Source organism: Sciurus vulgaris, assembly GCF_902686455.1.
Source record: "Sciurus vulgaris genome assembly, chromosome: 9".
NCBI lineage: Eukaryota > Metazoa > Chordata > Mammalia > Rodentia > Sciuridae > Sciurus > Sciurus vulgaris.
Genome location: NC_136469.1, coordinates 144,751,242 through 144,772,909, shown reverse-complemented (window position 1 = coordinate 144,772,909; position 21,668 = coordinate 144,751,242). Strand labels below are relative to the sequence as shown.

The following is a 21,668-nucleotide window of genomic DNA, read 5'->3' as shown; positions in this document are numbered from 1 at the left end:
CAGCTGAAGCTTCACCCCACTGGGCCATCCTGCCAGAGGAGCCCCACCAGCCAGCAGATAACCCCAATGGTGGGCAAAAGCACCCAGACCTGGGTGGGTTCCTGCAGTCACAGGGTGGGACTCAGTACCCTCTTGTTTCTGGCCCTGGGGCAAATGCCTTCTCTCTCTCCATCTCAGGACTCAAAACCTTGTTTCTGTGCATTTTCCCATATTCCTAGGGCCTGTGGTGGGGAGGTCCACCTGCAGGAACCAGGTCCAACCATTCCTTCTAAGTGGGCATTACATGGGTACCTCAAACATGCCCGTCCAAACCCCAACTCCTGCCAACCCCTCCTCTGTGCTACCCATTCTGCAACCTGCACCTCTGCTCTCCCCTCTAGGTCACTGGAGTCACACTCTGCCACTGTCCCAGCTTCCATTTTTGCCCCCTTCTCTCCCAGAGGAAACCCCCAAACAGCAGAGCTGATCCAATCATGCTCCTCCCTCCATGCATGTGACACATCCCCCCGAGTCAAGCCCCTGATCCCACCTACAGATAGCCCACCTGGCCAGCCCCATGCTCCAGGCACACAGGGCCTTCAGCAGGGATCCACCGCATCTCAGGGGCTGGCCTGCCTTGAGGCGCTCAGCCTCCAGCCTCAGCTGACATCCATCCTCCCTCCACCCCCAACTGAGCAACGCCCTCTGCAGCCCACCCTGGCTTGGGCACAGGCCTATAGTGATGTAAAGCCTCCAAGCTTCCCACCACCCCAAACTGTGGCAGAGCGGAAGTGGGCGGCACACAGCCAGGGCAACTCTCATTTGAGCAGCTCCCTGAGAGGAGGGCAGCTTTAGAAATGTGATGGAATTCACCCCTAGCGCTCAATCCCAGACTCAGGATTCCTTCACTGCTGTCTTCTAGAAAACCCAGGCAGGAGGAGAGGCTGAGCAGGATGTGCAGGTCAGAGGGAAGAAGATCCCCAGGTGGGACTCCAGCCAGTAGGTCAAGTCATCACAGGACACACCACTGTACCTACCCATCTACCTGCTGACAGACATTTAGGCTGACAGACATTCTGGTCGCTAATCTACTGCTGTGAATGTGGCAGCTGATTCTGCTTTTAGCCTTTGTTTAATACTCACACTATCCCCCAGGATAACTGGAAACACTCTTGAAAACTGGAATCAAGAGAAAAGATGACTGCTCTGGGTACCTTGTCCCTGGAGTGGGTGTGCCTGCCCAGTCTCCCTGAAAAGCCCACCCACCACCCCATATGGCAGCATGGGTGGAGGGAGATCAGCAAAACCCACCACAGCAGAGACTTAAAGGGCCAGCGTGCAGAACTCAGAGGATCTCTGCTTCTTGGCCATGAAGGGGCACCACTTGAAGTGTTTCCAACACCCCCCTGCCTCCATCCAGCAGAAAAATAATGAAAAATGGAAGAGCTTTAAAATACTTATTGTAGGAAGGAAAAAATCATTCCATTCATCTTACCCAACTACTCTCCATAAATTACCATAGTATAAAATGTTCTATTCTACTTCTGCTTAATCTATGCGAATCAGTGGAGGGAAAAAAAAAATTCATTTTTGTCTTTGTCCATCAAAACACTTGAATTGCCCATCAATATCTAAGTTTCTTTGCAATCCAACTGTGAAAAGTACAAATGCAACCGTTCCACTAAGTGGGACCCCTGTAAAAACTGGTAACAGCTATAGTCCTGTCTTCCAGCACAGGAGACTGCCTGACATGCAAGGGACCAAGGTGCTTATGCCCGCCAGCTCTGGGACCCAACAGTCCCGTTCTGCTCCTTCCAGTCAGTTCACTTGTCCTCTCGGAGACCTCGTTTGTAAACCAGGGTGCATTAGGAGAGTCCAGACATTGACAACCCAAACCTGTGCTTTAACCAACGCCAGTTTACCTCCTCCACCCACATCATAGCCAAGCATGGGTGGATAGGAAAGGGTGGCAATGTGTCCCAAGCTGACACTTATGCCCAGTCCCTTCACCTCCAGCCCCTGTCACCCCTGGTCCTGGAGTCCTCTACTGGATCCTGAGTATCTGGCCAACAAAGAGGGGGTGCAGGCTATGGGAGGGCCCCTTGAGAGGTTTGGGGGCCAGGCCTGATGTGGTGGACCCACTGCTCAAGTTCAGCCCAGCCTCCAACAATTCCTCCTTTCACTCTCAAAAGACCTTGCAGAAGTAGCTGGAAGCCATGATGGCCTCTGGGTTCCAGGAAGCACCGACTTGAACCCTGAGGAACTAAATGTTGGTCCCATAACAAGTCCCCGCCTTTCTGCCCCACCCTTAACTCTGCTGACATGGAGGGCACTGTTCCCTGAGCTACTGCTGTGAGCCTTTGCCTCCAACAGTATCCCCAGGCAAGTCCAATCACTGCCACCTGGCAGCAGGGGACACTGATGCATGGGGTTGGGAGGGAGAGTGCAGGGTCCCCACCCCACCCAGGCCCTGGAGCAAAAGTCCATTGCACTGTTCTGCCTTTGAGGCTATTCAGATGAGCAGCTCTGGAAAGAGCAGACTCTAGAGGAGCTAAGATGGGGAGACACTTAAAGCCACAGCCACCTACACATCTCTCTCTCTCTCTCTCTGAGCTGAAATCAACCCGCCATCACCCACCTTCGCCAGGTCCAGAGCAAACCACTTATGGGTTGTGAATGCACAATGCCATCGATTCCAAGGAGACAGAGCCATGGTAGCCACTAGAATGGTAGCCATGGCAGCTCTTAGGTGTGTGCACCTTTGTATATTTAAAGCAAGAGCATCTGCTATTCTGGGAATTCTTGGTGGCTCAAACCAGGCACTAAAACATCTTTAAATTACCCATTTATCCTCTTAAAGTTGAATGCAATTACCTGAACCCTCCCCATTTTAGGGGAACATGTGGGGCCCTGGCTTCCTTTCCCCAGGGATCCCGCCTGCTGGACACCACTGAATCCAAATGCCAATTACGAGAAACCCATGGCTCCCGGCCTATGACTCGTCCATTTAACAGAAACCACATCACACACTTCCAGTAAGCACACAGCTCTGACTGGGAAACACAGAGCCCCAGTGACAGTCACACAGAAACTGATGCTCGCCTATCTGTGGCTCCCTTGCCCTGTGAGTGCCCTGGTATAGGGGAGGCCCATGAGGCCCCACCCTCCCCACCACACACAGAAACCACAGCAAAACCTGGAAAATGAGACCAGCTTCCTGCTGGGAATCCCTGCCTTGACACCAGGGTGGTGTCTGCAGAGCCACCTTAAGAGCAGCAGGCTCCCAGGCCCCAGGTCCCCACTGGTTGAGTCTGAAAGGACACACTGCGCCTGACTTAGCACTGCTGAGCGCCACTGCCCCAACTTCCCCACCCGCACTTCCTGCCAGGTACCCACTAAAAGAGGGAGACAGCCCTGGCAGGCCTGTGTGATGCCAGGCCACTGGTATTCTAGTGGTTCACCCGAAAGTGGCCTTGGTCCCAGCTGTGTACCTGGAATTCATCAGCTAAAAACTAGCCAGCAGCTTGGCTGGAAGGTAACACTCAAACTCAAATGCCAGCAAGAGACCCATGCTGGGCACAGGGCATTGACACCATACTGTATAGACAGCAGCACGTTCCTTGGGTGAAGCAAAGTGGGGAAGTCAAGGCATGGGATGGTGGCTGCCCTCTCAGGGTCATTCTCCTATCCTGCCTGCCCTAGGTTGTGGAAAACCAGGCATCTCACAGCTTCCACCAAGACCCTTCTTCCCACAGCACCCCAACCTCAGGGTCTGTTGATATGCTGGTTATGCTTCTAGCAGTGTCTACCCTCCGTGTCATCACCCACCTTCCTCAGCCCTGTTAGGAAGCCCTAAAAGAAGGACCAGCCTGTACTTTTCCATGCATACTGAGGGCCCTCTCCTTGCCCTACCCTGGGACCTGCCCCTGCTCTTCTAAAGTGCCAACCCTGTTAGCCAGGCAATCAAGATGCAGAAGGCCAGCCATAGAGGGGCAGCTCTACTCAAGGGCCTGTGGAGAGTAAGCTGGCACTCTGGAACCTGAAGGGTCCCTAGGCATGGTTTTGGACCCCTGGCCAACTACAGCTATGTTCAACTGACAGCAATAGGCATGTGTAACACTACCTGGTGCTGGTAGATTTCCACAGAACTCCCTCCCCGCGGGAGTGCTGGAGTTTGCACACAGACAGACTACACAGGACTTGCAGGGTCTGCTGGAAAAACACACAGAAAGTCTTGCAGGTTTCTCTTAGTGAAGGCCCTCTCATCTCTCATCGAATCTGAATCCAGAACGTTACAGAAAGCATCCAGATAAACATCACTCAGCAAAGCAGTATTACAAGGAGTGTTCCCCTAAAAAGGAGGAGATAGTGAAGGTTGAGAGTCCCTACCCTAGAAGTGGTTGGGGGCTGCTGATGAGAGCCATCTCTGTGGAGCATATAGCTGTGGGTATTAATAAGTCATCAAACCAAGCAAGCCCATACACCTGGCCAGCATCATCCACCCACAGATCAACTCCTCCTCAGAGATGGAAAACAAATGCATCCTGGATCATCAATACCCTCTTTGATGTAGTCAAGAAACCAGGTTGAGGTCAGTTCTGGGTCCAGTGTCCCCTCCCCACTTGCCATGATCCCTCCTTGCCTGGTGACCAGGGATGTACATCTAAGTTGATTAACAGGATGTTATAACCTGGCCAGAAACACTGGCCACTGATGCTTCTGGTTCAAGGGGGACACCAGCTCCTCCAAAGTATTCCCCCTTCTTGGACATTGACTCTCCTTAGAAAGTCTTCACCCTCAAGGAAAGCAAGACACCAAGAGAGGACAGGCCAGGACCGCCTGTGTGCTGCCTTCAGTGCAGCCCCCTAAGCCTGAGTGCTTTCCATCAAGAAAGACCACAACGGTGTTCGGAAAGCTGACTTGAAGGGAGGAATGCAATGCAATGCTTCGCAAATGTCAGGTTAATGTTAAACTATTGCATTATTCATCAGGCATTTTTTTTTACCCAAATTACATAGGTATTAATTATTCAGATAGTGAAATTTGTAATTTTCGTAGACAAATACTTTAAGCATTTCAATCACTTTTTAGAACTACAGGAAAAATGAATAAGATTTTTATTTCAGAATATTTTCCACCACACTGTAATAAACAAAAAGCTCAGTGTTCAGTTTTAAACCAAAGCAGGGATTAAATTGAAAATGTACTTTGAATTGTACATCTAAATACAAAAGTGGAAAAAAAGAATCTGAACTGTGTGAACAATCTTCCCCAGACCTACCCTCCTACAGCCAGCACTTAACACTTCAGCTCCCCCAGACCTGGCATCTTCCCAGGACTGACGCTACTCTCCTGTGCCACAATGTGCCCAATTAGACAGAAGAGAAGCATAAAATTCAGTTCATAATCCAAGGCAAAAATCTGAGCTTTGGTTTGAAAAATGAAAAGCTATTGGGGTTAGAAAACATACAACACAGTCCAAACCTTCAAACGATCAGGATATTTTAATCCAAAGACAGACCTCAAATGAGAGACCACTCAAGTTTGAGCACAGTTTCCAGAGATCTGAGACAGATGTGGCTGGAATCTAGGGTCAGGGACAAATATCAGACAGTATGGGCAAAGACAACAGTGAGAAAGAGGAGAGCTCTGAAAGAAATCCTGCCTGTGCCCTTCCTCCACCAGCACACAGCTTTGGGCTGAATTCTCAGGAAAACTTAATGCACCAACTCTCAGGGGCCCTGGTCAGCCCATGGAGCAGGCCTTCAAGGGAAGCTGGTTGCTGAAGAGGAAACACTGGGGATCCTATTCTCAGTTCTGGGGCACACCCGCAAGGGTAGTAACATCTTCCAAAGTATTTTCTATTAACTGAAAGTCAAGTCCTCTCTGAAATTACCTGGCTATTGATGAAACAGCCTGCAATTACTTTTCCTTCCCTTCCAAGGTGCCTGCGTGATCTGGAAACACTGCCTCTGCCACAGACACCCTGGAAAGGGCATCCGGAACAACCCCCAGTGTTTCCAGAGACACAGTCCGTTACTTGCCTGCAAACATTTTCCTGTCTGCCCCCATCATCTGCCACCAAAAAAAACAAAAAAACAAAACACTGCTGCCCACTCCCAAATGACTTTTTCAAATTGGACTTGATTTTTCCTTAACTAGGGACAAAAAAGTCACTTAAACGAAAAACCACTCCTTGTACTGATACTGAATGAAGAGACCTCACCCGGGTGAGCCCACAAACAAATCAATAGCAGGCAGAACTGAATGCACCTCAGAGGGACTGCAGCAAGCAAAGGGCTGGGCGCCCAGGGCGTGGCCAAGGACAGGCGAGGCCCCAAACCACACCCAGCTTCGGGAAGCGCCGGGGTCGCCAAGAACCCCCAATACAGCTGCTGGAGCGCCGCCACTCTGACCCGCCTCTGGGCCAGGCCGAGGCCCATCAAGAGCGGCCCCTTGCACCTGCAGGCCCTCAACCCAACACTCCCGACCCCCAGATAAAACTCCCCTACTGCAAAGGCTGTGGAACACGAGCCTTAACGTTTGTCCCTGAGCTCGCCCGAATCTCGGGTGCTGGTCTTCCAAACCGACCCGCTTGCTATCTGGCCGGAATGGGCGCACCAGGGGGCGCGGATTTATGGAACTCAACCCTGCGAGATCACTCACGGAGCGGGAGAGGGGCTGGGACCCTGAGCCAAGTAAAGTAGTCAGCCTCGCGAGAGACTGTTCCTCGGGTCGCTTGGTGACGCGGCGGCCTAGATGTCCGATCCGCCCGGACGCAGAGCGTCTTGTCCCGCTCTCGCCCTTGGTCCTCGCGTTGACCCCACCCAAGCCGTGCCTCCCCAGGACCCCAGAGCCGGGGCCCTCCCGCTACGAGGGCCCAATGTGCCGCCCCTGGACATCGAGACTGCGCCCAGAACCCTCGCAGGACCACAGCATCGCCGCGACATGTCCCTGCGCCGCAAGCACCCGGCCCCTCTCTGGCCTCGATGGGACACAAGCCCCAGGCTGGTGGCAGGGACGCAGCGCCCGCAGTGCGACTGGCGCTGCCGCCGAGGCACGGGGCCCGCCGCCCAGACCCCGACCCCGTGGTTCAAGAAGGGGCCTTAGCGCCGAGTGAGGAGCAGCACCTCCCACCCGGGGGAGGCTGCGGGCCCCCGATGCGCTCACCCGCCAGACGGAAGAAGAACCTATCTCCGAACTCGAGAAGACATGGGTGGGGAAGGGAACAGAATGGAGACGTGAACAGGGCCGAAGGCGGATCCGTACTGGTTTGGGAAGGGAGGGCCAGGAGAGGCATGATGATCCTCTCTGGATACAGGGAAGAGTCTGTCCAGTACCTGAGGATTGGGAAACGAGGGATCCCTACAGACCCAGGGGGAAGAGAAGTCAGGGTCTGTTCCGTAGTGCGGAGGGAGGTTGGGAGGTCCATTATCCTGCGCCCAGAGTAATGGGGGAAGGGGCGGCAGAGAACAGGGGAGGCATCCCTGGTGCAGGGAGAGGGCACCCAGGAAAAGTAGTAGGGGTCCCAGGACCATGAGATGCGAGCTGGGGCCAGTCCAGGATCGGGATGAGAAGGGAAGGTGCCGGTTTGGGCCGCAGTTGGGGGGGGGGGGCGGGGGAGTGCATCCAGGTCTGAGAGTAAGAGCAAAGGGGTTTGTCTAGCACCAGGGTTTAGGAATGGGCCATCGGCTCCGCGCCAGGGGTAGGTAGGGCGATGGGGATCTGCGGCGGAGTGAAGGGAAGGGGGGTCGGAGGATGGAGAAAGCCTGTCATGGAAAGGGGAAAGGGGCCTGTCTCGCCAGAGGAACAGGCAGTAGGTCATTCCTGGGAGAAAGAAGAGCGCGACGCGGGGGTCGTCCGGCCAGGGTCGCTCACCTTGGGTTTGTACAGCCACTTTCGGAACCTGTGCATCATCGCCGCGCCAGCCCCGGCCGGCCTCCAGGCGGCCCTCACTCTCCGCAGCGCTGCGCCCGGGCCTGGCTGCGGCGCGGGGTGAACGCGGAGGCAGGGCCAGGGCCGGGCCGGGGCCGGGTCGGGCCAGGCCGGGCCCCCCGCGCGGGTTGGGTGCGGCTGGGCGCCAGCGGAGCCCCAAGCGCCGAGCAGGCGGCGGGCAGGCGCGGACGGCAGGTGCGCGTCTGGGAGGATGCTCTGCGTTTGGCGCGCTGGGCGGGCGGAGACCCGGGGGCCGGCGCACGGACAGGCGCGGGCACCAGGCGCGCGGCTCCCGGCGGCTCACTGGCACCCAGCACCTCAGCCGGCCCGTCCGCCCCACGCCGCACATGCGCTGTGGGCGCCCTGAGCCCCCGGCCCGCCGCGAGTCGCGGGCGGGGCCGGCCCGAGGAGGCCGCCAATCCCCGCTCGGCGCCGCGCCCCGCCCCGCCCCGCCCCGCCCTCCGCGGCGCGCACCGCGGGTCCCGCCACGCTCGTGAGCTACACGTCCCGCTGCGCACCGCGGGGCGGGGCCTGTGCTGGGTTCCGCGAGTTGCGGCCTCCCGCGCGGCGGTTGCCAGGCGACCGCGCCCAAACGACGCCGGACAGTGCAGCCCGCTCGGGTGGAGGACCAGCCGACCCGAGAGGAAGGGGCGCGGCAGCGCTGCACGACCCTCCCTCCCGCCGGCGCCGGGTCCTCGGTGGCAGGCGGAGGCGCGGAGGAGGTCCGGTGGCCGGCAGGTATCCGGCGGGTGTGGGTGCCGATGCGGGCGAGCGCCGTCGGGAGGAGGCGGGGCGCGTGGCCGGGTCCTCTGCTTACCCGCGACTTCCCTCCATTTCTGCGGTTCTCTTCTTCCTTGCTTCTCGCCTCCGAGTTTCGCAGACCACCTACCTCCCTCTTTGGTCTTCCCAACTCCTTGGTCGCAGTTAAAGGTGTTTTTAGATGGTGTTGTTTTGTTTTGTTTAATCTCCACAATGAAAGGTACTTGTAAGAAGACATTTTGCGGGATTCAGTACTTCCTCCAACGGTGCCCTAATTTGGATCTATTGAAAACTCTCTCTCTCTCACACACACACACACACACACACACACACACACGCACAGGCCCACCAAAGTTTGAGTGCCTATTATTTGTCAGGTAGACAGCTAAAACACAAATAGGTGGTTTTGCTTAAAATTCTTTTGTACAGCTGAAGAAACAGGCTCAAAGAGGCCTTGTTGTCCGGGAGGTAGGAGGCATACCACAGGAGGTCTGTCCTTTCCATCCAGTGCCACTTCCCTGGCTTTTCTGAAATATTCAGATCTAAGGCACAGGAGAGGGAGGTAGGCCTCGCTTGAAACAATTCAGAAGCATTCCCCGCTCCGCCTCCTTATCCTCTGTCCAGGGTGCTGGTGCCTAACTGGTTACCTGGACTCGCTGACCTCTCTGCTGACCTCTCTGTTCTGTTAAACTCAGTCCTAGGCACTGGAACATCTGAGACTTCCCTTGTGTGGTGGTCCAACACATGTTCACTTTTGAGCACCTCATTGGTTTTCTTGCCTGGCCCCAATTGCCATCAATCTTTGTTTCCCTTTTAAAGAGCAAAACCCCTCCCAAGGTGCCTCATCTCCAGTTCCTTTCCACCTGTTCTTTCTTGACCTCACTGCCTCAAATTTCCATCCAACCACTCCTCTGAAGCTCTTTATCAAAACTGTCCATAGTGTTGGAGCTAAGTTCAGTGTTCTGTCTCTTCCTTCAGCTCTAGCCGCAGGTGACCCAGTCGACTCCTCCCACTGGGTGACCCACAGCTCTCTGGGCTGGCACAGATGCATCTCTTCTCCCCCTCTCTCTTGCAACTCATTCCCAGTCTCCTTCACTGGCCCCTCTCTCACAGACCTGACTGCCCTGGAGGCCTGGCATTCCATCCTTGGAAGAGGCTCTCCCACCCCATCCCTGTGTGATTTCATAGACAACCATTTTCTCCTAAGCCTTTCCAAAACGTAGGCCTCCAGCCTGATCCCTGGGACTTCAGACCCAGTTGCTGCTCCTCACCACTGGGACAGATGGTGAGGAACAGATTCAAAGTCAGTGTATCTCAAGCCATACTCCCAGTCTTCTCCCATAAAACCTGCTCCCCAAGCCACCAGAACTTTGGGTTGACCCTTGGTAGTGTTGTCCAGTGAACAAATGACTTTTGTCCATGGGTCTGTCCTTGGCCAATCCCAAGGCCTGTGCCTCAGGATAAAGCAGACCTCAGGGAAACGTGCATGTTCTTTAGGATTGGGTCCGCTAAGTGCAACAAAGAATGCCAACATCAGAGGCCCAACAAGCTGTGCTGTTCCACAGGAGAGGACTGTGGAGAAGTAATTCTGGGAGGCACACCAGCCATCACCAGGGGTCAGCTTTTCCTGCTGCCATTCTTACTGTTTTCCTCTCCAGCTACGATGGCTATTCAAATTCTTGCTAGCACCTTCTGAGCCCAAGCACTAGATGAAAAAGAGAAATAGGGTTCCAGAAAGGGAGACTTCTGATTCTGAGATCAAAGAACTTAGCCTCATAACCATGCAGAGCTTCCAAGAAGGCTGGGAAATGTGAGCTTTCAGTTGAGCAGCAATAGGCCCAACTAAAAATCAGGCTTTTGTTACTTAGGAGGAAAGAGAGATTGGAGATGAGAAGCAACCAGCAAGACCTGCCACATGGGGCTGTGCTTTAAGCATAAGCCATATAGGGCATGACTTGGCAGTGATCCTTAGAGAACCAACTTTCACCATGGGAAAAGAATGTATTTCAATTAATATACATGTGGGATCTCATGTAAATGAGGTCTGTGTGTTTGTGTCTGATAGAATTTAAACCTCCATAGACTCCCATTTCTGTCTATAAAAGATTGCTAAGAAAAAAAGCAGCTTCAATCCAGCCTACCTTTCAAGTTGTCTTAAATATAACATAGTCAGGTCCTGATTAGTGGAGTTAAAAATCAATATGTGAAAAAAATCAATAAGCTTGGGAATTAAATCCCACTTCCCACATAGATGATTTTTTACTGCTAAAGCTGAGAGGCTGGGGACATGGGCTCAGTGGCAGAGCACTTGCCTAGCATGTGTGAAGCCATGGGTTCCATCTCCATCACTTCAATTAATAACATAAAAACTATTATAAAGGACTGGGGTTGTGGCTCAGTGGTAGAGCACTTGCCTAGCATGTGTGAGACACTGAGTTCAATTCTCAGTATCACATATAAACAAATAAATAAAATAAAGATCCATCAACAACTAAAAAAATTTAAAAGAATGTATTTTAAAAATAAATAAATAAAAATAAAAATAAAACTGAGAATGAATGAACGAATAACACCATGGTGCTAAAAACATGCCAGAGAAGGGGCTGAACCTCAATGTCCATTTCTTACCTGAAGACATGATGGTGTGGGCTCAGGTCATAGGCTGATGTCAGTAGGGATTCAGAATTCAAGCCTCCTTTTCCTTGTGCTCACTCATAGTGCACCTGCTCTGCACCAAGTGCGGGGTGCCAGGTTCTGCCCCAGAAACAGCCTAACCGGGAGCCAAGCTGGTGAGGCAGGAGGGCTTGAGTCAGTCTGGGCTCCAGAGGAGCTCTTCTTTCCCCTTCTTCCCTTTTGCTTGGTTCCTCCATCACTCCTTCCAGTTCTTTCCATCCATTTCCACTCTGGATTGAGGAGGGCTTGCATCAACAGGGGCATCTGGGACCACCCTTTCTTCAGAAACTGCCAGGCTCAAAGACAGGAGGGAAGAGCAGGAAAACATTCACCTGGGAGCAGTTCCCTGTGCATAGAGTACCCTCTCGGACTGCACATCACGGGCAGGAAGGACCCTCTCCCTGGGTCTATCCCAGGAGATTCCAGAGTGCTGGGGAGGGCGCCCATCCCTGGGAAGCCCCCTCCAGCAGGGAAAATACATTTCACAGCATTGTTTCTTTAAAAACACTTTTTGCCTGGATTTTTTCCTTTTCCCTGTGAGTCCTGGGACATGTGGGTGTTATTTTTCTTTGTCATATTAATGCCTCTTTCATGAAGGTCAGCCATCCTAAGAGGTTACCAGGGATCAGGCAAGGCCTTCAGAGCCTCACCTGGGCTGCAAGAACCCACATGGGCAGAAAATCACTGGGGATTGCACCCCAAGATCCCATCAACATGGGTTTTATTCTCTTACTTCCTTCAAAAACACTATTGTGGCATCTATCTCCTAGTTAAATGAGACAGAACGACTGAACTCTATTGTGCTATAGGGTCCATATGAGTAAAGTTTTTTAAAAAACATCTATTAAAAAAGAGAATGCAATATGACCTTTGAGTAGGTCTTATTTCTGACTGTAAGAGCCATCTTTTAGATTCAAACTGAGGGCCCAGTTTAGGGACTTGGTCCTTTTTATGTTACATTTGGCATTGATTCCACAGATGCTCCTGGGTGCTGGGAAGGTGAGGAAGCAGGGCTCACCCACAGTGTTCAGTGCTCACAGTGGGTGTTTAGATGACCTCAGGGAGACACATGGGAGGGAGAACAGAGAGGAAGACCGGCCCCTAGTGATCATATCTGAACTGGGTGTTGAGGGACATCCAAGAGTTCATCAAAGAAAGGAAGAGGGGAAGGCTTATTGGGGGTTCAGGGGCCACATGGAAAGGAACTTCTAAGCCAGAAAGGGACCCAAATGGACAGAGCAGGGTGAGGAGGGCCCAAGAGGGTGTGAAGGAGTCTGTGAAGGAGTTGGGACATGCTGAGAAGACCCATCTAGACCAAGTCAACTGACATTGCTTTCCTGAGAGTACTCAGTGGGGCCAGCAAGCTAGACATTGCCCCCTCCTGGCCATGTGACAGCTGCTCAGATCTACTTATGTCACCAAGACTGGTCTGGGCCTGAGGCTAAGGATGAGTGAGCCCTGACCCACCCGCACCATGCTGGATGCCTGAGCTGTTCAGACCTTTCCAAGGAGACTACAAGGCTGAGGTGTAGCCCAGTGTAGAGCACTTGCCTGGCATCCCGGGTGGCGGCAGGGGCATGGGCGCAGTTTGACCACAACAACCAGGGAAAAACCTCAACCAAGGACAGGACATGGAATTCAGCTCCAAATCCATCATGGAATAGGGAGCAAAGAGCAGGCACTCACTGGTCTTTCTGCTCACCTTTGTAGCAAGGAGACTTGCTAGAGGTGATCTGAGTGACCTAGGAGAGTGAGAGGACCCTGGTGGGCAAATGAGGGTGGCCTTTCTCCCACCACCCAGCATTTGAGTGAGCAGAGGTTTTCTGCTCACTGGAAACCTCCCTAGAGATGAGGTGGGGTCAGCTCCAGTGAAGGTCCCAGGGAAGCAGGCTGTGGAAGGCAGGAGGACCAGCAGAGGGAACAGGGTGGCCTCCCACAAATTCTGTCCTGCCTAGGGCTACACCTGACCCAGAATCTACATCTCAGCATCTGAGGATTACGGGTTTAATGGATTTATCTGGCATTATCCCATCCAGAGAGTCACTGTGTCTCCCCTGCCTCTGCATCATCAGGGCCACACCAGCCCACAGGAGTCCACAGGGAGGCTTCCCTGCCAGTCTCCAGATACAGGGAAGGTAACCCAGCACCTGTCTTGGCAAGCCAGGGTGGACCAGCATCCCGATGGTGCCAGTGGCTGGCTTATTAGGCACCCAAGGAGCTCATTGGCTTGTCTTTCCAGGACCTGGTCTCCAGAGCCTGCTCTTGGCACCAAGGCTTCAAGTCAGTTTCTGCTGATTTCTAAATTCTGCTGCTCTGACCTCATTAGAGAGAGGCTCATGCTGGTTTCTGTGCATGTGCAGAGTCAGGGTTGGGACCTCGAGCAACCCCAAGCACGCAGCCCCAAGCACACAGCCCCAAGTCAGGCCTCAGTTGCAGGTACAGGGCCTGGAGTGCAGCCCTGGGTGATGAGGCATCTGAGTCTCTTTCCCTGAGTGCTCATTGAAGACCCCCAGGTAGCATCCAGGCTTCTCTTGGAGACACCCCCCAAGTCTACCCTTCTGCTCTGCATCCCTGTCCTGTCACTTACTTTTCCTCTGGGGATACCTGTACCTCCTTCCCCAAGTCCCCCACCATGATGCTCCTTTAAGTCCAGTCCCAGCATCCCAGACCCACATCTGTCCCTCGCTGGTCTTATTCCTGGGGATGAGTAGGGCCTTCTGTCCCAAAGGCTGGCAGGTACCAAAGCCTGAGGCTACTCTGCAGCCCTTGCCTATGCTAAAAGTGTTGGGCATTCCCTACTTTGACGTTTCTCAGCTCCTTCATTGTTGTGGGTACTCAGCATGTCCCCTCCTGCTAAAAAACTTCATTCTTCAGTTCTGCACATTTTTTTGTCTTATTTCTGTCTTCTTCCTTGATCTCCTATTCATTGGAATTTTGACCTTTTGGGATAGTTACTTGATTTTCAAAGTGTCTTTCTCCTGCCTTCTCTGTCTTCATGGGGGCAGGAGAGGCAAGTCAATCACTGGACCTGGTGGGCTTGCTGGAGTTGGCCATCTCACTGAAGAACCTCCAGCGCTGCTTTTTCAGTCAGTTGCCAACCTGAGGATCTAAGTCTAGAACTGCTCCTGCTCACTAACCAGTGGAAGAGAGATGCCTCCATTGTCCCCAGAGCACCAACAACCCAGTTTTGCCGGTGTTGGTGCAGTAAGACTAAAGGGGTGGCCCTGCACCTGCCCACTCCACCCCTAGAGACTGCTCAGTCATGGCATGAGGAAAGGTGTTGGGAAGGGAGTCCAAGGAGCAGCCTGGCTACTGCTCAGCTCCTGAGCAGTCCCACTGAAGCCCAAGCAAGCTTGCCACATGGGCAGATGAGGGCCTTTGCTAACAAGGTCAACCTCCTCTGAGGGTATCTGGGGCCACCTGTGGTCAATAGATCCAGCTCCAGGGACTGGCTTCTCTTCGAGCCTCTCCTCCCAGGATGCCCCAGGACAACCCCAGGCCAGACTGTCTGCTCAGTGCCCTCAAAGCCTGACCCCTTACCAGTCTGTGCATCCTCTCTGGGCCTCCGGTTCCTCATATTTAGAATGGAGGTATTGGAACTGGGGACCCCAGGCTCCTTCTTGCCACAGCCTTTCATGATTTGATCGCCTGCTCTAGCCAGGAGCCAAGTAAGCAGCCCCCCTCCCAGGCTGGACTAAGGAATGCCCAGAGGCCTATTCTTGGCCTGGGCCTCTCCCCCATTTGCAGCTTGGCTCTGGGGCCAACCTGGAAGCCTCAGGGGACAAGGAGGAGTGGTAGTGACCTGGGAGCAAGCACACCAACCTCAGCCCTAGCCATTGGGGCAGCAGAGGCCTAAAGAGGAATTTCTAGGAACTGGCCTCAGGTCCCTGGCAGTCTGGTGAACTTCCATCAGTGCTGGTGAGGGTCCTGCAGCCATTTCTGCCCAACCACGCTGGCCACCTAGAAGTTGCAGAGAAGGTGACCCATGATATGTTATTTTTAGGGTCCTGCCCAGGAAGATGGCCTACTATGGAAAATGCATTGACATTGTGATAGAGCAACTGGACAAGTTTAAGCCTGAGAAGGACAGTCCTGACCAGTTCCTGGAGGCAGTGTCCTCCTCCCTTCAGGTAGGGTCAGGGCAGCACTGGTCTCCTGGGAGGCTGAATCGATGGCACGTGACATGGCTCTTCCCTCTCCTGGGCAAGTCCATGACTAACAAAGGCTTCCTTCCTATCAGGAGCGGCTCAAAGCAAATGTCCCTCACAGTGATGGCCAGCAGTGTTCTCAGAAGGCCATTCCATCATGGGAGATGCTCCCAGCACCCAGGTGTACATCAGACTGGGCTATGTGGGGAGATGTGTTGTCCAAACTCAGGACCACGTCCCCACATGGTTCTGTCCTCAATGTAGATAAGAAGAGGCAGCTCTGAGCCCCTCCACCCCTACCCCTACTTTGGAGGGTCTGTGGCTGTGTTTACGGTGATGGCAAGGGTAACCAGGGACCTCCAGCAGTCAGCGGCAAGCCAGGGCACCAAGGCCATGGGGAGCCCCTGACATTCCCCTACCTCCTTCATCTTTCTGTTCACACCTTGAGGCTGGCCACCAGCTCCTCAACCTCCACACCCACCCCAGGGGTTCCTCTCCTTCCCTCTCAGTTCACGTCCAGAGACTGGTCTCTTGGGATGCAGAACCTGGGTGTGGGTGAGGAGCAGCACGTTGTCAGTCTGCCTTGCTTCAGCATCGCCTGCCACCCCAGCACCCTGTCCCACAAGGACCCTCCCTGTCATCTGCTCCCTGTCCCCCATAGCAGTTTCTGACCCCATGTTCACTGTCCATAAAGGGCAGGTGCCCAGAGGCAGGAGCTTGGCAGGTCCACCAGGGGAAGAGCTGGAGGACTATCACATGGGTGCCCCCACCCTACCCAGGAAGCACCCACCTTTGAAGGGGTGTTGTCACGAGTGGAGATGTAGCTGCAGCCTGTCTGGCATCGCTGTTCTGGTTTGAAACAACTCTGTGGGCTGGTTTACTGCCATGGTCCCAGGGAGGTGACCCTCACCACACCCCAGCCCATTACCTGCCCTCAGGTAACAGACAGAAAGCCCAGAGGCAGGACAGTGTGGGTAAAGGCTGCAGAGGCTCCAGGGGCCAAGGCTCTCACATAAGAGAGAGCTTAGAACCTCTGACTCCTGCTCCCGAGCCTCTGGAACAATCCTTCCTTCAACTGGGGCCTGCAGTCAGCAAGGATGGGAGCATGAGGGAGCATGGTACCTCCCGCCCACCTCACCTCCTTCCCCCTTGCTCTTTCCCTAAGACCCTAACGTTTTGGGTACACAATGAGAACAGTGAGGGTCAGACCCAGGGGAAGCCCTTATATACAGCTTGGCCCACCTCCTGACCCTACCAGGCCCGTCCAGCCAGTGCACAGCAGCAGGCAGACACAAGGAGCTGGATCCAGGCTTGGGTGTGGCTCAGTGGTAAAGCGCTCGCTTATCACAGGTGAGGCACTGGGTTCAATCCTCAGCACCACATAAAAACAAGTAAATAAAAATAAAGGTATGGTGTCCATCCACAACTAAAAATGTATATATTAAAAAATAAATAAGCAAACAAAGCAAATAAACAAAGAGCTGGATCCCCTTGCCCAGAATTCTGTCCTGGAAGCCATCTATTACCTGGACCCATGACCTGGACCCGCCTGCTCCAGAACCTGGCTTTAGCAGCTCCCTGTTTCTCCCACCTTGTTTCAGCCACAAAGGCCTCTGGATCCCAAGCCCCTGCAGCTCCTGTCAGCACGTCCCCTTGCAACAAGACTACCGGGATCTTCCTGTCTCCCTCAAGCCTCTGTCTCAGTCTATGTGCTGCTATAACCAAATGTCTGAGGCTCTAGAATTTATGAGTGACAAAATGTATTTCTCACAGTCCTGAGGCCCTGGGGAGTCCAAGATCAGGGTTCTGGCATCTGGTGAGGGCCCTCATCCTATGGCTGAAGGCAGAAGGGAGGGAGAGAGAGCACATGCCATCTTCAGGGTTCTGCCTGGTCACAACCATAGACAAGTCCACATCCACACAGGTTTTGGAGGGCAAATGTTCAAACCACAGCACCCTTTGGGCAGGCTGTCCCAACCCCCCACCTCCTTCACACTGAACCTATAGGTCCAGTGGCCCAGCTGCCCAGCTCTTAAACATGCCCCTGGACCCCTGCACTTCCCATGCTGGGTTCCCCCTACCCAGCACTGCTCCTTCTGGGCTCTGGCCTCTTATTGTTGGGTCCTCAGGAGGTTCTGGTTACCTTGCCTGCTCCCGGCCCTCCCTCCAGCCGTGACCCTCTCCTGAGCACTGTGCCCATTCTGCTCTGGCCACACTGGCCTCTGGGTGCTTCTGGCGCTCACTGTTCCCCCTCCTGGTCACCTTGGCAGGGAGAGAGGGCTTGTTCTTCAAGAAGGGAGCCGTGATGGGAGCGTGAGCTGCTAGAACAGTCTGGGTGTTGGTTTTGTTTCTTAAAAACCAACGGATTATTAGTGGTAAAGAAGTCCTGGTCCTCGAGTCACGTGTGGCCCATGTGTGCGCCTTCCCCTGGGGAGCCCAGCCCCCTGATACCACCCTGCAAGCCAGCAACAATGGATGAAACTGGCAGCCTGAGGAGCTGGCCCTGCACCCCTGAGGCCAGCACTGTTGACCACGCGGGTGGCAGGGTAGTGCCTACCTCCCAGGCCCTGGGCCTTTCACTCACTGCAAATGTCCCTCTTAAGTCAAAGTTGAACGGGGCCCTGGAGACTGACCCAGTTTGGACAACTCACTTTCATCTCTAGCTGTAATCCCCTGACTTCCTTAGGCCAGGGCTGGAGACTGCCACCTAACAGAAAGTTATGCAACACGGAAGTCAACAGGTGGAGTCTGATGAAGGGCAAATGGAAGGCTGGGTTGTGCCCAGAGATGTGCCACAGACCTGTGGTCTGTGGGCTCCTTGATTTAGAATAGGCCCTAATGATGAGGATGGCCTTATAGGAAGAGGGAGTGTGGACACAGGTCCAGGGAAAAGAAAGCACGTTGGTAACCCAGAGGAGAAGGCCACACTGCAGCAGAGGCTGAGATCCAAGGGAGGCAGTCGCCAGCCAGGGAGCATTGAGACCAGTGACCTCACTGGGAGAGACTGTGGGTGGATGCTCTCTGATGCTCCTCTGAATACCCTGCCAGCACCGCCACTCCAGGTGTGGGCCTCCAGGGCCATGAGAGGGGGTTCCCTCGTCTCCAGCACTCTGTCGGTGGTCATTTGTTGCAGCAGCCCCAGGAAACACACCTCCTAATGGAGTCCAGGGACAGAAGGGCAGGCTGGGACTGGATGGGGCCTCAGAACCACCCAGAGTTTATACTGGAGTGCTGGATCCCCAGACATGGGAAGAAACGGGCCTCCTGTGGCCCACACTCCTGGGGAAGTCTGAGGATTGATGGCTCTGGGTGGCATCCAGCTGCCTGTTTCCTTATCTCAACTTCTGACCTGACTTGGTCTGAGTCTCTAATTGGCAGGTCTGGCAATATGACTTGCAAGTCCTGAGCTGTGGTTCATCAGCACCAGGCCCTACCCTGCCTGGTCCTGGAGTGACTCCTGCAGGGGACTAGTGACTGTGAGGCTGCAGGGATCTAGACCTCTGGTTCCCCTGCCTGTGGGACAGCTGTCATTGCTGGTTGCTCTCCCTGGGTGGGAACTCCGGAGCCCTGAACTTGACCAAGGCTCAAGATTTTGGTGACCACAGCTCTCTGGTCTCAGTGACAGGCTGGGAATCAGGGCCTTCTTAGTGCAATTGGGGCCTTGCCCTGCCTCCTGGGAGACAGAGTTTACCCTGCCCAGACCCGGAGCCTGGGCCAGGACTCAGTGCTCAGCACTCTTTAACCCCATCCCCACCCCCAGGGTCAGTCTTGTCTCTGTGAACTGCTGGACACCATTGACCTGGGAGCTGCAAACCCAGTATCAGAGATTGTGCTTCCGCAATTGCAAGGACCTGGCCTCAGGCCCAGCCTGGTGCATGAACCCAGGTGCCATTTACTGCCATTGCCACCTTCCACTAAGCCCTGCATCTGCATGGTCCTCTGCCCAATGTCTCTCCTCCAGACATGCCTTGCCCAGGGCCTGATGGCATCAGAGCCTGTGTCTGCTCTTATTAAAAAGACATTGTCACATATCCCAAACACACTCATAATTAATAAGCAAAAGAATCCCTGAGGAGATAGCTCAGTTGGTAGAGTGCTTGCCTTACAAGCACAGGCCCTGGGCTCAATCCCCAGCACCACAAAAAAAAAAAAAAGAATCCCTGTTGTCAGAGCCCCAGAGGCCAGAGGAAGTTGTCCAGAGTCCTACACCGTCACCCAGCCCTCAGCACAGCCCCAGATGACTCATCACCTCCGACTCCTGGGCCCGAGGCCTGGGCTTCCTGTGTCAGGGAGGGGCTGGAAGCTGGCAGGGGTGGTGCCCCTCCTATGTGGGTGCAACCGGCAGTCAGGGGAGCCAGAGGAGCTGGCAGGGGCTGATGGCTAAGCCGAGAGCCAGGTCGGCAGCCCTGCCTGCACTCACAGGTGTAACTCATCCCACCATGTTCCACTCCCTCTGCTGAGTGTCCAGTGACCTTGTAACAGGAGAGGACAACTGCTGACACCCCAGGTGTCTATTGCTTCTGTTGAGTGAGGAAGAGGAGGGCCTGCCTCATCACACCAGAGCCCATGGGGCAGAGCCACTGAGCTCATCCTCAGGGAGACGGGCATGTGGAAACTGAGACAAACAGAGGTGACTTCTCGAGGGCCCCTGGGTCCATCTCAGCACCACAAAAGAAAAACGCAGAGAAAGAACGCTTGTCCTAGATGACAGACATGAGCGTGCAGTCAGGCTCCTCACTCTGCCATGACTCTGAGGTTCCCTTGGCACAGCTCTTCTGGAAGGTCTTGGTGCCCCAGGACCTGCTAAAAGAGGGTGGTCTGGCAAAGCCTGGAAATAATTTAGAAGTCGTTATAGAAGTAGTACCTGTCAACCTCAGGGATGTTCCCATGTCCCTCCACGCCTGCCCCCAGGATCACCATCCTGTTCTCGCCTGACTCCGGGCATGGAAAGGCTGACTCTGGGCGGTCCCATTTCCATGCTGCAGGGCTCAGCTCTGGACCATGCCTGTGCCAATGGACAGCCTACTCAGATTCCTGGAAGTGCCCTCACTGAACTGTCTGGTCTGGAAAACAAGGCTGTCACAACCAGCTTCTGAACTGTTTGGGGAAGGGCTTACATCTGTCCCCACCAGCCCTTCTCAGGCTGTACTGGCAACATCAGACACCTCATTTCCTGCCACCTTCAAAACTGACTTCTCAGAACTTACTTTGGAAACCTTCTTACCTTCTTGAATAATCAATGTGTGTCCTGCACAGGCCACAACCCAGAACGTCCCAAGCAGCAAATGGGAGTCAGCCCCAGGGCCCATGAGCAGCTGTGTGGGAAGCTACTTGTCCCAGTGGGTGAGCTCTGGCAGGCTTTCCCTGTGCACTGGCCCCCGGTTACGTTCTGCTCATTTGTCTGGAGACCTTTACCTGTGGTAAGATGCACGAGATGCAGACGCCCTGCCAGGGGCACTGCGGCCACCATCTGCAGACCCTTCCCAGCCTCCTGAGCAGAGGCCCTGATCCCCCTCCCTGTGCTGCTTCAGCAGGGGGACCCCGGGCCTGTCCCCCACACGGTCATTCCCCCATCTACCTCAGCTCTACCCCACCTTGCTGGCCACCCTCATCTCAGTTGCTGCCCGCCTGGCTGTTTGCCTTCCAGGCCCTGAGCCCCCTGAAGCAGGCATTCGTGGTGGAGGTCCTGTCCGGCTGCCTTGAGTACCGGAAGTTACTGACCATCGTGGTGGACGCCTTCTACGTGCGGGATGGCCGGCTCTGCCTCTGGGCTGACTACAGCCTCTTCCAGGGTAGGCACCTGTCCCACCCATCCCTGAAGCCCAGGCGGCTGCCGCTCCAGAATCAGGGTTGAAGAGGTGGCTAGTGGCAGACCTCAGCAGAGCCGCTGGGGAGGCCAGGGCTGCTCCTCAGGTGGCAGAGGCTCCTGCTGCAGTTCCGCCAAGCCTGTCCTCACTGAGCCTCACAGTGGCCCATGAGGGGGTGGACCAGGGTGATGTATCTCCTTACTTCACAGATGGGGAAACTGAGACTTGGGCTCACAACAGCCCAGGCTTAAGGCAGTCTGGCCCCGAGGGAAGGCAACTGGGCAAGCCTGGGCCACTCCCAGGCCACTCCTGGGCCCTGGCCCTGAGGCCCTGGAGCAGGCTCTGGGCCATAGTCTGGGCCCTGCTG

At 54.5% G+C, this 21,668-nt stretch overlaps 2 protein-coding genes across 8 annotated transcripts in view; one reads left to right on the top strand and one right to left on the bottom strand.

Annotated features, from left to right (window-relative positions):
• Window positions 1-8,325, bottom strand: part of ZFYVE28 (zinc finger FYVE-type containing 28) — a 114,372-nt gene extending 106,047 nt beyond the window's left edge. For 2 of the 4 annotated variants that reach the window (XM_079154393.1, XM_079154394.1), the window contains exon 1: window positions 7,858-8,325. In XM_079154393.1, the coding sequence (XP_079010519.1) occupies window positions 7,858-7,896 (39 nt within the window). In that variant the 5' untranslated portion in view covers window positions 7,897-8,325. Of the gene's footprint in view, window positions 1-6,645; window positions 6,832-7,857 lie in introns of those variants that run through there. The other 2 variants (XM_079154397.1, XM_079154396.1) reach the window with 2 other exon arrangements.
• Window positions 8,326-8,515: 190 nt separating this feature from the next.
• CFAP99 (cilia and flagella associated protein 99) overlaps window positions 8,516-21,668 on the top strand; it is a 42,470-nt gene continuing 29,317 nt past the window's right edge. For 2 of the 4 annotated variants that reach the window (XM_079154449.1, XM_079154448.1), the window contains exons 1-3: window positions 8,522-8,652; window positions 15,350-15,476; window positions 21,142-21,286. In XM_079154449.1, the coding sequence (XP_079010575.1) occupies window positions 15,366-15,476; window positions 21,142-21,286 (256 nt within the window). In that variant the 5' untranslated portion in view covers window positions 8,522-8,652; window positions 15,350-15,365. Of the gene's footprint in view, window positions 8,653-15,349; window positions 15,477-21,141; window positions 21,287-21,668 lie in introns of those variants that run through there. The other 2 variants (XM_079154451.1, XM_079154450.1) reach the window with 2 other exon arrangements.